Source organism: Cupressus sempervirens, chromosome 1 (genome assembly GCF_028749045.1).
Source record: "Cupressus sempervirens isolate cs-2001-9-10 chromosome 1, ASM2874904v1, whole genome shotgun sequence".
In the NCBI taxonomy this organism is placed as follows: Eukaryota; Viridiplantae; Streptophyta; class Pinopsida; order Cupressales; family Cupressaceae; genus Cupressus; species Cupressus sempervirens.
This window is the reverse complement of record NC_143118.1, coordinates 527,821,686-527,834,391: the sequence shown is the minus strand read 5'-3', so window position 1 is coordinate 527,834,391 and position 12,706 is coordinate 527,821,686. Positions and strand designations below refer to the sequence as shown.

Below are 12,706 nucleotides of genomic sequence, written 5' to 3'. Positions count from 1 at the left end.
TTGTACTCAATTTAATAATTTTGGCTCTTCTGAGAATCTTAATGATATGACACTCCAATTTTCAATAAGCAGTGATGCTATTTTTAAATAGCTTTGATTCTATCAGTGTATTTGAATTTTCCTTTGATGATCAAATATACCTAAATATAAATATTTTCAGATATTTAGAGATTATTTGTCAATATTTGTCCTAGGCTTTGTTGGTATCATGGCAACCAAGGTTCAAACCCTACTGGGCTATTCTGCTCACAAGCCTTCTGTCTTCGCTGGGATAATGTCCTCATGGGTTTGATCCAGCAATGTGACCCTCTGCAGCCTCCCGGTGGCTGCGCCTTACCGATTAAAAAAACTTATTTGTCAATATTTCTTCTAAAGCAATGAAAATCTCCTCTTATAATGCTTGTAATATCAATTTGTATGGCTTTATAATGAGTTTTTTATATATTCGTATCTAGCCATATTCATATTAGAGGTCTTGCAAAATGGTTTTATCTATATCTGTAACAGCATCTGTATCCATGAAACTTTGGATTCAATGCCACAAGCATTTTAGCATAGGTCATACGGTAAATGAGTATTCCTTTGTAAAAGAAAAATATCATTGTCAATCTAAATGGTCCAAGGATGCCAATCCTTCCCACTTTTAAGTTTGTGCAATGGCTGTTAGGGCTCCCTTACAGTCTCAGCATGCCAACTGGGTCCTCCCTTACTAGCCAACTCCCCCTTCTTCAACCCTTCCTCTTGTGGTGGCCAGACTGGCATCTAAGACTTCTTCCACTAGGGTTGAAGGCTTCTAAATGTTCCTTCCCCCTAAGGTAGGGTTAAAGGTTCATAAGGGTTCAAGTATTCCTAAGTTCTTCCCTCTTCGGACTTTGTTGGTCTTCCTCTGTTACATTCTATGGAGCAAGCTTCTTTTTGAGATTGCATTTCTCTCCTGCTTTCTTCACAAAAGATGTTCTTTCACGCAGTTGCTTTTCCTCCCACCCTGGATCCTTCCTTACAGCATTTGACTTTGGGTTCCTCCGCTGGACTGGGTAATTGTCGGCAAGTCATCAATGTCCTAATTGGATCTGAATAAGATCGGGATGTTTAGACTCTTTTCACTTTTAGAAAATGTAGAAAGAAAGAATCCTTGCAGTGAAGTTTTGAGATTTTAAAAGATTTTGTGTTAGCATCAGCTGGCCTTCCCCTGCTTCACCCTTGTTAGGGTTGGTTAAGCAGGTCTCTTGCTGATCATTTATGTGGGTTTGCTCTATCTTATCTTTATTTTTGACTGCTAGACTCCTTCAGGAGCAGCTCTAGCCTTTTCATATCTGTTTTAGTATATTATTCTGGTAATTGACATCTTTTGCTCTCTTCATCCTGATGATGGATCACTTGGTGTGATTCGAAACGTTGATGGTAAAAAAATCTTTACACAATCGAATCCAGAAATATATCAATTTATTTATGCTATGGATTGTGGAAATTTGATCTCTTTAATTGTTTATGTCTTATGAGCTGAGGCCCCTAATACATTAGAAGATTTTAACTTAATTAAATAATATATATATAGACTAGCTTTGATGTCATATTATGGTGTATGCTCAGGTATAATTCTCAGTTGGACTGCCTAAATATTCAACTATCTGAAATTCTTGAAATTGTTTAGCTTGCAAAGGCTATAAACTAGGCAAAGTTTTATTTTCCAGATATGTAGTATGAATTCAAATTGTTGATAAAGTTATAATAAAAGATCCTTTTACCTGTGCTCAAAAATATGATTTTCTCAAAACTTCTGATCCTAATAAATCTTCAGTCGTGCTCAAAATTCAATGAAGAACTAAAAACTGGAAGGAATTTACTAGAAGAAATCACTTCTGTGATTTTTCCAATAAATGAGAATTCTTGATTTCATTTATAGAATTTTATAAATCAAATATTACTTTACCAGACTAAGTTTAGGTAGAAATGTACTACTTGCCTGTGCTGAAACGCACAAATCTATTATTTTCTACCAAAGAAACAGTAGACTGAACTCGAATGATGACTAGTGCAATATGATATAGAGTGAAGTTGAACACCCCAATATTGAGTCACAAGCTCATTAACAGGAAATCAGACTAAAAATTCACTGTAAAGAATTACCTGCATGTATCGAGCAAGTACTAAGAAATCTGTGTTGCCAACCAATTTCAAGATTTCCTCCTCCCTCTTATTTTCTTTGCTTGTTGGAAAATAATGGTATGGAATTCCGTGGCGTTCAAGAAACCGAATGACATGAGTGTTTGGCTCTCTATCATGGTTGCTGACAGTGGAGGAAACTAAATTAAATATTAAATACTTCTGAGATCAGAAAGCCTGAAAGAAATGCTCCCAACACACTAAGAGGTGTGAGAAAATCAAAAAAAGTTCAGACTAAGCCTTACCTTATTACACAAGTGATTTCAACAGGAAGTTTCCCTTCCTGCCATTCATGCAATAAATCTACCAAGCAATGATCCTGTCCACCATGAGCTTGATTAAGAAAATATTCTCCCTCAGATAAAGCTCAATAACGACAACAGAGAAGCTTAATTCCTGTGGCTTCTTAATCTATAATCCAAAACCAATGATTACATCAGACTTTAAAAGATTTGGTAGCAATTCTGGTATAGCGTAGAAAAATCCTAACCATGCATATTCCTTGATTTTTTTCCTCAAGGCTCTAATGGAAACCATGTTTTGAGAAAAAGCTATACTTTTCCCTTGAAAATATCAAATGAAAATATTGAAGTATCCATCTTGAAAACTTAAAATAAGTCAGATGACAGCACATGAACGTATTGAATATTTCCTCAAGTCTATTTTAAATCTACAGACCAATCATGGCAACAAGATACCTGTCGTGAAGCCAGGACAGCAATCTTAAATTTGGCATCTATCTCTGGCACTCTCACAATTGATTTCTGGGCGCTGAACATCTTTGCCAGGTTCCCAAAATCCTCATCCATAGCTACCCGTGGCCACTGCAAAGGATCATAGACAAACTCACTGACATTCTGTGTGAGAATCCATGTTGGTTAGTTTGCAGAAGAAAAATATGGAAGCTAAATATAATTCCTGCTTGATATCGAAAATATCTAAATTCTGACTCAAAATGAAAAATATCGGTTTTATCAAACACATTAAATCTTACTAAAGCTAGCATAGAATCATAAGGCTTTGTAATATTTTGACCATCACAATGAGATTATCTAAAGAAGTATTATTTGAGGACAAGAAATTCTCCTGCGATACAACATATTTCCTTAAATTTATTTCCTGTTGTGAAAGGGAAACCATTTGCACTTAGTATGCAATGTGAGTGCTCATCAGGGTGATAATGCCCTGAAGAAAAAAAAATTAAAATAAAAACCAAGGACAATCACAAAAGTAATGTAGTTTCCAAGGGCAACAACCACACGAAAAACGCTGCTCATAAACCAGGACCTGTACCATAATCAGAACCTCTGTTTGCTGCATGGAGGGCTTAGCAAATACTATATAGGATTATTGTAAGGCCAAGTAACTGCATATGGGGGCAGGGAAACCAACCTTGTATGTTATGCTGCACTGGATAAATATAATATGCTTGATGATCGTTGTTGTGTTTCTACCTAGACATGGATGCTGCCAGTTCAGACTGGTGTAGGACCCCCATAAAAACCCCTATTATTTTTACAACCAAAAAGATAAGAAAATTCTCTCTCATTTAGATGGATATTCAAATTATGTCATGTTCCCTTGTCAAAGTTAAATCCATTGGGCAAACCTATTATCTAATTTTTCATTTTCCATAGGCTGTGGAATAAAATGTGGGAAATGACTAATAATAATACTTTAAGTTGTGCCCAATTACTCTTTTTAAAAGGGCGCCTTAAATATTATTATTTTATTCTAAACAATATCTTAGAGGAAAAGAAAAGTTTTTTGACATTGGGAGGAAAAAAAGACATTCAAATTAAGGACCCAAGAGGAGTTTATAAAAGGAGGGTGAATTAGTCATTTGTATCATCCATTGTTGGGAACAACTCTGTTTTTAGATTGAGTGCTTGGGAAAACCCTTTTGTGTGGGAGATCTATGGACGAAATACCGATCGGTTTCCATTGTTCAATTTGAGAACGGAAACCCTCATCCATGTCAAGTGATTCCATCTGGAGGTCACATTTGTGTTGATTATTGAAATTTATTTGTGGACTTTAGTAGTGTAGAACCAAATCAAATGATCTTTGAAAAAAAATCATGTGGCATTTCATCATTGCTGATTGTTAAGGAAAGTGAGGGCATTATTACTTCTGTGCAGCCCTTTTATTGGCTGCAACTGGGTCTCTTTAGCTATTGTACAACATATTGCAGACGCCATAAGGTATATCCAACAACTGTATAGTATATTCCAACCGCCATTCAACAAGAAACTCAAACCATATTGCCACCATTTGCAGACCTGTCACCACTTTTCCCAATTGGTAAACCAATTTGCCAATAGTTATACAATGTCAAACATTGTCAGAAAAATTTTATTTCAACAACCATACAGTAGTGAATTAAATTTGACTTGACTTTAGTATCATATCCTCTGCACATACAACAGTATGGCAACCAAGAAGTGTGCACTTATTATAATTTTTTAAAATTTCCTTTCCAGCTCTGTATATAGTACTCAAAAAATTCTCAACCTTCTCTAATAAATTGAAAGCCAAATCTGAGGGTTTCATCATTTAGTTTGTATTGTTACTATTCAGTATTTCATTGCAAGTGTTAGAAATCATAACACAGATTGCATATTTGATTGAAAATCTAAAAGGGGACACTACAATGGTATCAAAGCTTTGATCTTGCTAGCCCACAAGGTTAAATCTGAATTTTAATGCAGCCCAACAAAAGGGAAATCACATTTTACCCAAGAGAACAGATAAGGTTACAAGATCAAAGTGAAGAAATAGAATTCATAGGGAATAGAAACAGGAGAATACTTACACATGAGGTCAATTATTTGCATAAGATCATTACTGAAGATCAAAGAAATTTGAAAAGAGCACTACACGGGTCAATGGCAAAGCTACCACAAGCCTCACAGACTAGTAATATAAGAGTTATGGAATGAGCCCAAGCTGGCTCTAATGCTTAAGCTGATGAAGTGTGAGATTTATTTTTTCCCTTGTTTTTTTGGTATTTTTTTGAGATATGTTTTAAGTATGAATTGAAACGCTAAGAGTAAATGGGCAATTTCTAGAGCAGTCCTCAAATGACTGCCTGCAAGTCCACGTGAATCCAAAGTATAGCTCCCAAAGATGGCATGTGCTGCCAGTAGGAAATAAACGCCAAAATGGCGTTGATAAAGCAGGGTCGATCAGGGTGAATAATCACCCAAGAAGAACAATCTCTTCTGCTGCAGTATGCCACCAATGCCAGGATAATGACAGCTCCCAATAGCAAATACAAGCAGCTCTCAATGTGCATGGCCAACATCCAGAGGTGACGTTATTATTCACAGCCGATTGGGGTAGTAAATAAACTTCCAATGCCTCCAATTCACAACATCTATGACAGAGATTCACTCAGAATGCATGGAGAAAAATAGCACCAGATTGCAATCATATCAGACATCCCATGTCCACGCCAAAACCCCAAATTCTGAATGAACTCCATAATTTGCAGGTAAGATTGCAATTAAATCCTCAGTCACAAGCAATGTCTCCTTAGCCACAGCAAGTACAGAGGGAAGACTCTAGATCTCCAGCCTCCACCCGGATCGCAGAGGAAAAAGCACGTGACATCCCTGTCATCACTAAGTCATCTCCATACCAACAACACCATCAGACAAAACAACATAATCTATAAGACAATTCACAATACCTGTGCTAATGATATAGGAACTACAGCATCACAAGAAGGAAACTCCATAGGCAGTCTCGGTATACCATTTTTCATTGCATCGACCCAGCTATCTTGCCAACCATCAGACTTTGGTACAAGAAAACTTTGCACCTGATAGATATCCTGTACATGTGGATTAAATATAAGTTGCATGCACTCATCACTGTACATACCCTACTGGCACTCTGATTATCCCCATCCAAATCATTAGGCTGGTGTGATGATTCAGCCTCAATCTCATCATAGTAAACCCACATGGTACAGTTTGCTACTCCCTTGGGCCTCAATGTGCAAGTGTGATCCTTAGAAAAAAGGCCCCTTGCACCAAAAACTATAGTTACACCACCGTGGGGCACGAGGGGACGACAGAACGGGTGGACAAGTATTCGAGATGGGGGAACAGAGGGGTCTTAATTTGGGGACAGTGGCGAGGGATGAGGGGGGTTGTATAAACTATACATATGGTATTTAAAATGCTAGTTATGAAAAGATGTATTACAATAGAAGATATGAAAAATGTAAAAGAGTAAATACTTGAACATTGCATTCAACTGGAGCATTGGACATTGAACATAAATAGTCAGATCAACAAATAGTCAACACCGAGACTGGCCCCCATCCTCAGTGGAGGTGACAAAATCTGGCCGCACCATTGGGGACGAGGGAACAGAGTCCCCAAGTCCTCAGTGCGTCCCCGTCTCCGGGACGTGGGGCAAAAAGGGAGGGGATGCGTCCTGGTGTCACTATGCTAGAAACAAAGTTGTCTCCTCAGATCCTCTCGTGAATCCTTACCAATCTTATCAGTTGATTTCACTTTGTCCTCAGTAACTAATGGGTGCTCCTCACCAACAGGCAAAGGGGGCATAAGACTTCAAAGCAAACTTCCCTCAAGAAGATGACTCAAGATCTCTCACTTTCCTCATTGCCTCCTATAAAGTAGATGGGTCTGAGGACTTAACCCACCCTCAGAGTGGCTCAACTAATCCCTCCATGAACAACATCACTCGCCTTCACTCAAATGTATCATAAACCATCACTGAGAACCTCTAGAACTCACTGATGTAAGCCTCTAAGTCACCAATCTGCCTCAACTGAGCTAACTCTCTAGAATGCACCTCAAGATCCTTCCTATCAAACCTCTCTATCAATCACTCTACGAACTCCTAATAAGAAGTAACCTAATCATGTCACAAGGAGACCAACCCATGGTACCACCAATCATGAACAACTCTGTCAAGGTGCAACAAATCAAATTTGATAGTGTCCTCCTCAATCATCAGACGCAATGCCAAATATGTGTTGAGCATATGGACCCAAGCTCAAGTTGTCACTCTACCACTATCATCGAAGTGCTCTCAAGTCATCTTATTGGCCACTTCTCATAAATCAGTTTGCCTAGGCCTCTATCTGTCAAGACCAGGCCTATCTCTAGAATGCTCCTTCTTCTACGTTAGGAACTTGTCAAAATTTAGGTTATGTTTGATTGCTTGCAGCAGAGCATCCCACTCAGCAAAGTGTGCTACCAAGTCATCTACAAAAGGTGCAGCCTCAATCTGAGTACAAACTGCATCTACCTCAAGTCTCAAAAACATAGGCCGTTGTGGCCTATCATAAGTACTTGTCCTGTCAACTCTACCAACTGTGCTAAACCAGTCCTCTACTTTAATCCTGTCGCCATCTCTAGACTTGTCATTTACTCGTAACCTATGTGAACTAACAAAAGCATCACAAGCACCTCTCTCCCTACTCCAACCTCTAGTGAGTGCAATAAATTGCAACATGTCAGAAAGATGATGCAACACCTTGGCAACATGGTGTTGACCATGTGCAAGATCCTTAAATGTCTTTCTTGCCTTGCTATCTATCTCGGAACCTATGCCAACATCTCTGTAACCTCTACCTATTGATCCTCCTGCATCACTAGCACCCCTATTGCCCACAATACCAAACTTAATATTTGGCTCTCCATCCTTAGGTGGATAAGTGCAATCTCTATGAGTGTAACACATACTCGGAATAAATCTTCAATCCATAATGCACTGAAATCAAATGTCTGAACAATGTACTGAACAATAAGTCACTGAATAAGCACTAATCACTATGTTTCTAAGCCCAATTCCCTGCAGGCTAGCAGAAAACCACTCTAATACCATTGTAAGGAGCCCAAGCAAGCTCTATTGCTTAAGCTGATGAAGTGCAAGATTGTCGAAATTCTTTAGAATAACTGGGGGGGGGGGGGGGGGGGGGGTGAATCAGTTATCCAAGGTCCACATGAACAAATAAAACTTTTCACAACTTAGTGAACCCATAAAACATTTATCATCATGCATGCATGCATCCATAAGATTATGCAATCACTTAAAACTTGTAGGTTACTGTCAATCAATTTGCTGAAATGTAAACATGAAACATAACAAATTCAATAACACACTTGACACAATGATTTACGTGGAAACCCAATTTGGGGAAAACCACCTCTTTTGAAGTGATGGCGTGTGAAAGGCCAACTCTGTCAAAGGTTACAATGCACACTGTTAAATGTGACTTGGTTAAAGGATTTCAATCACCCTATTAGGAGTGAGCCTTATTAGAGGACTTTAGACCATTCACTTGGAATGTCGCCCAGTTAAAGGATTTACAAATGACTGTTAGGTCAACCTTAATCCAAAGGATTTACCCTAGATTGATACAATTATTAGAAAGTAACAGTAAGGTTTGATCTGATAACAACTTACAACTTCATTTGCAGATTACAGATCTCTATTTCAGTCCTCCATTCTGCTTAGCTTTCACACACTTCAGCTCTGATAGCTTGTTTAGCCTTCAAGCTTTCATACCATTAAGCCTTCTTGCTTAACTTGCCAATGCAGACTCTTCACTTAGGTCATTGAATGAAGCAATACCCTAGAGTCCTCGTCTTTCTTAGGTTCTCGCACATTACAACCCTTGCTTCTGATCAGCCATCCCTATAAATAGAGAATTAAGATATTTTGCCGTTCATTCTCAATCATCCAATTTAGGGTTTGGACAGATTAGGTAGGATTCAATGAATCTACCCCTTATTCCATTTCATTTCTGGAAACTTCTCCTTCAATCCTCTTTGAATTCGCTTCAAAACGATTTACCATGAATTCTATGCCACCAGCTCATCAATCTTATCTTCCACATGGTTCACACAATCCAAGAAAACAAACTTGTCGGCTCAGATCCATAGAATTCACAATCTTTCTAATAATGCTAACAGTCAACATTAACTTGCTTCTGATGCTCAGCACAAATTATGTTGCTTGGCATCCTCTGTAAAATCACTCGGCACGAACTAAAGTTTACTAGTGCTCGGCATCAACTATTTTACTCGGCACACACTAAAATAGACTTTTACTCGATTCCAACTGATTTTCTGCTCGGCTTGCACTAACTTTGCTTGGCACCTACTATCCACTCGATCAAGCTTGGCAGACAAACTTTGTTTAGCTTGTTCTTCTAAACTTGCTTAGTGTAACCAACCTTTGCAACCTTAAGTAAATTATCAATGCACTATGATATCACTGTCTTGGTTAATTCTTGTACTCCTTTTCATTTCATAACTCAACCTTTCCTCTAGGTGCTATTGTTACATCATTTGATCAAATCTTCTTCATCAATCAAATAAGTGATAGTACTTAAATCATATAAACAGTTGTCTTACCAACAAATAGTAGGTTTGACATCAGCGACAAAACAATGATTGAAACACATTTATCATACTCGTATCAATCTGTTTTCAACAGAGATTTATTTTATTTTATTTTCCTTGTTTTTTTGCTATTTTTTTGAGGTATGTTTTAAGCATGAATTGAAACACTAAGAGAAAATGGAAAGCATACAAAATACTGAAATGAAACTTACAGGAAACAACAATTTTTCAATGTATTTGCATTCCCAAGGAATTACAATTGTAGAACTTGTTACAGCTGTCATCTTGCTTGGAAAAGACTCCTACCATGTTCCAGCAGTCCTCATGTGACTGGCTGCAAGTCCATGTGAATACAGAGTACAGAGCCCAAAGATGGTGTGTGCTGCCAGTAGGAAATAAACGCCAAAGTGGCGTTGATAATGCAAGGTCAATCAGGGTGAATAATCGCCCAAGAAAAACACTCCCTTTTGCTGCAGTATGCTGCCAATGTCAAGATAATGACAGCTCCCAATAGCAGATACAAGCAGCGCTCAATGTGCAGGGCCAATGTCCAGAGGTGATGTTATTATTCACAGCCAATTGGGGTTGTAAATAAACTTCCAATGCCTCCAATTAACAACACCTATGACAGAGAATGTAGACGCTTGTAAGCAATCATAATCGGTTTGATGATGTGATGGATTCCTCCAGCTTGGAGATACCTATTCAATCTTCAAAGGTGCATATTTGGAGACCTTCTTTCTCCTTTCATTGGGATATGGACTGGTTTGTGGCATCATCATCATATTTCATTTGGGTTCAACTTCCTATTTCATGTCCAGAATGGGAAGCATTCCTTCATTTGTACTTGGTAAATCTTCTTTCCACAGGGAGAAATGTTATTTGTAGACATTGAACTATGCTTTGTCTTCAAACACTCACCATTTTTAAGAAGATTCTTCATTATGGGGGGGGCATCATGTTTCCTAGTATCCTTCCTATGGGGAGATCATTTCCTTTATATAAATGATGTATGAAGTCCTTGGGGAGTCTTGAGTACTCTATCCATCAATGCATCTCGTGTGTTTTCATCTCTCTTTTTGGGGGAAAGGTTTTCCCATGAGGTTTTCCCTCTTTCTTCGCTTCATGAGAGATTGCATTTAATGTATTGCATTGCACATTGTAGATGGTTACTTAACATGGCCTAGTAGTCAAGACCCATCTTGCATTGTGAGTTTAAGTGCACCCCTAAGTTGCACTTAAAGTGGGGATTGATGTAATTATATGCTCCTAATTATACTTTACTTAAGCTTACTTAGGCTAATGCATCGCATAGTAGTTTACATATGAGACACCCATGAGTTTATGCACACGATACAGGCCAATTCCACTTTATATGTGAGATCCACCTTTAGTGCATATAACACATTATCATCCTCATCATGGCACACAATTCATTGCATAATGGAGGATAATTCACCTTTGGTGGTCATGTGATTCTACCTTGCATAGGTGATATCTTATCACTCCTTATCAATCTCTCTTATCGTTTTGCCTATATATGTAGGCCTATTATGTACATTCAATCATGGAATATCCATATCCATTATCAATAATATCATTCTTGCATCTTAATTCAATTGTCTTGCCATTTTCTTGCGGAAATTATCTTGGTCTTTAAATTATCTTGTCATTTATTTATAGAAGTTATCTTGATCTTTCATTTGATCTTGGAGTATTGTAGTCACCTAATAACAGTCTCCAAGTGAGGATCTATATTCTTGTTCCTAGAGGTTCTATGTAGATACGCTAATCTACCTTTCAGGGAAGGCGTGAGCGCACTAATCACAGCACAGGGCAAAATGCATCTGATGGACCGAATGGGCTGAATTTCCGGATCCAACTAGATCCCGAACCATGGCATCAAATGTACTGAATCTACAATCTATTGGTTGAAAAGGAGATGGTACTAAATCTTTTTTTAGCAAACGAAAAGACGCCTTCTTATCGCTTTTATTGTTGCAGGAAATCACTGAATACAAGTGCAAAAAATGAGATGCTCCGTCAAATTCTTCGAAACCAACAACAGAGAGAAAAACTAATTTACCCAAGACGACCTTCTTATCGGACAAAACAACCAGGTAGTTCGCAGCAATGGCTTCCTAAAAAATGTAAAGAGCATTCTCTAATGGAAGAATTAAAGAGGGTGACAGAGATAAAAATGAAAAATGTGGGTGTGTAGAAATACACCTCCTAGAGTAGAAGACCTGCTTCTGACTGCTGACAAAGACGTCCCCAGTAATGAGATTCCCGCCATGAGTGGCTATGCATTCTGTCAATTTCGCCATAATTCCTGTCTTGTCCTGAAACACACCAAAGCCTTATCCATAAATTCTAGGGCGAGAGCAGTTGAGATGACAGGAATAAACCACAAAGTTTTACAGATCCTACCGGACACTGGAAAGCATGGACGCCATTCAATTGTTTCTGCGATGAGGCAACTTCCCCTGCAACCTTCCATGCATACGTGGGCGAATCTGCACTTCCTTCACATGAAGAGTAAAATGAGCAACTTCTCGTCAGCAACCGGAGGTTGCTCACATTCAGTGACAATTTTTTTATCATCTTTAAAATCTAGGCAATATGCTGCACACAATCCATTCCTTCCATCGCCACACTCAACTTGATGAGCAAACATAGATAAACGTTATTAACGCCAATGGATAAGACTCATCATGCTCTGATCCTCATATTTCGTGTGGGAATATTAGATGATAAATCAACAAAAAGCTTGCACTTCTATCACCTATATCAGATGAGAGATCGGAAAAAGAGTGAACGAAAGAGGGAGTTCTAATGAAATTATGTTGACAACTTTTGAATCAGAAATTAGTTTTTTTTTTAATGAAAGCTTGTTTTTTAAATATTTCATTTCGATTGCTTTTTAAAATAGTTCATTTAGATTGTTCATCGAGAAGATCATGATCATCTAGTTTAAATGATCAAATTTTAATCTAAATTGACATTTTTTTATTGTAGATTTTGAGGAGAAAGTTAGGGAAGCTCTCATTCTCTTATATTAATTGAAATTTCTCTTATATAAGTTTATTAAAATGAATCTTATGGTGAAGCATTAAATAGTCACTTCAATATTAGTTCTAAAAGTAATTTTA

At 37.9% G+C, this 12,706-nt stretch overlaps 1 protein-coding gene across 1 annotated transcript in view; it reads right to left on the bottom strand.

Moving 5' to 3' along the window:
- The window catches only part of LOC149578541 (formyltetrahydrofolate deformylase 1, mitochondrial-like), a 55,862-nt gene extending 43,553 nt beyond the window's left edge, over positions 1–12,309 (bottom strand). Inside the window, exons 1-5 of the mRNA XM_089829724.1 lie at positions 11,985–12,309; positions 11,784–11,896; positions 2,862–3,012; positions 2,409–2,482; positions 2,128–2,287 (exon numbers count right to left, since the gene is read on the bottom strand). Coding sequence (XP_089685850.1) covers positions 2,128–2,287; positions 2,409–2,482; positions 2,862–3,012; positions 11,784–11,896; positions 11,985–12,158 — 672 coding nt within the window. The 5' untranslated portion in view covers positions 12,159–12,309. The remainder of the gene's footprint in view (positions 1–2,127; positions 2,288–2,408; positions 2,483–2,861; positions 3,013–11,783; positions 11,897–11,984) is intronic.
- Between the last annotated feature and the right edge of the window lie 397 nt (positions 12,310–12,706).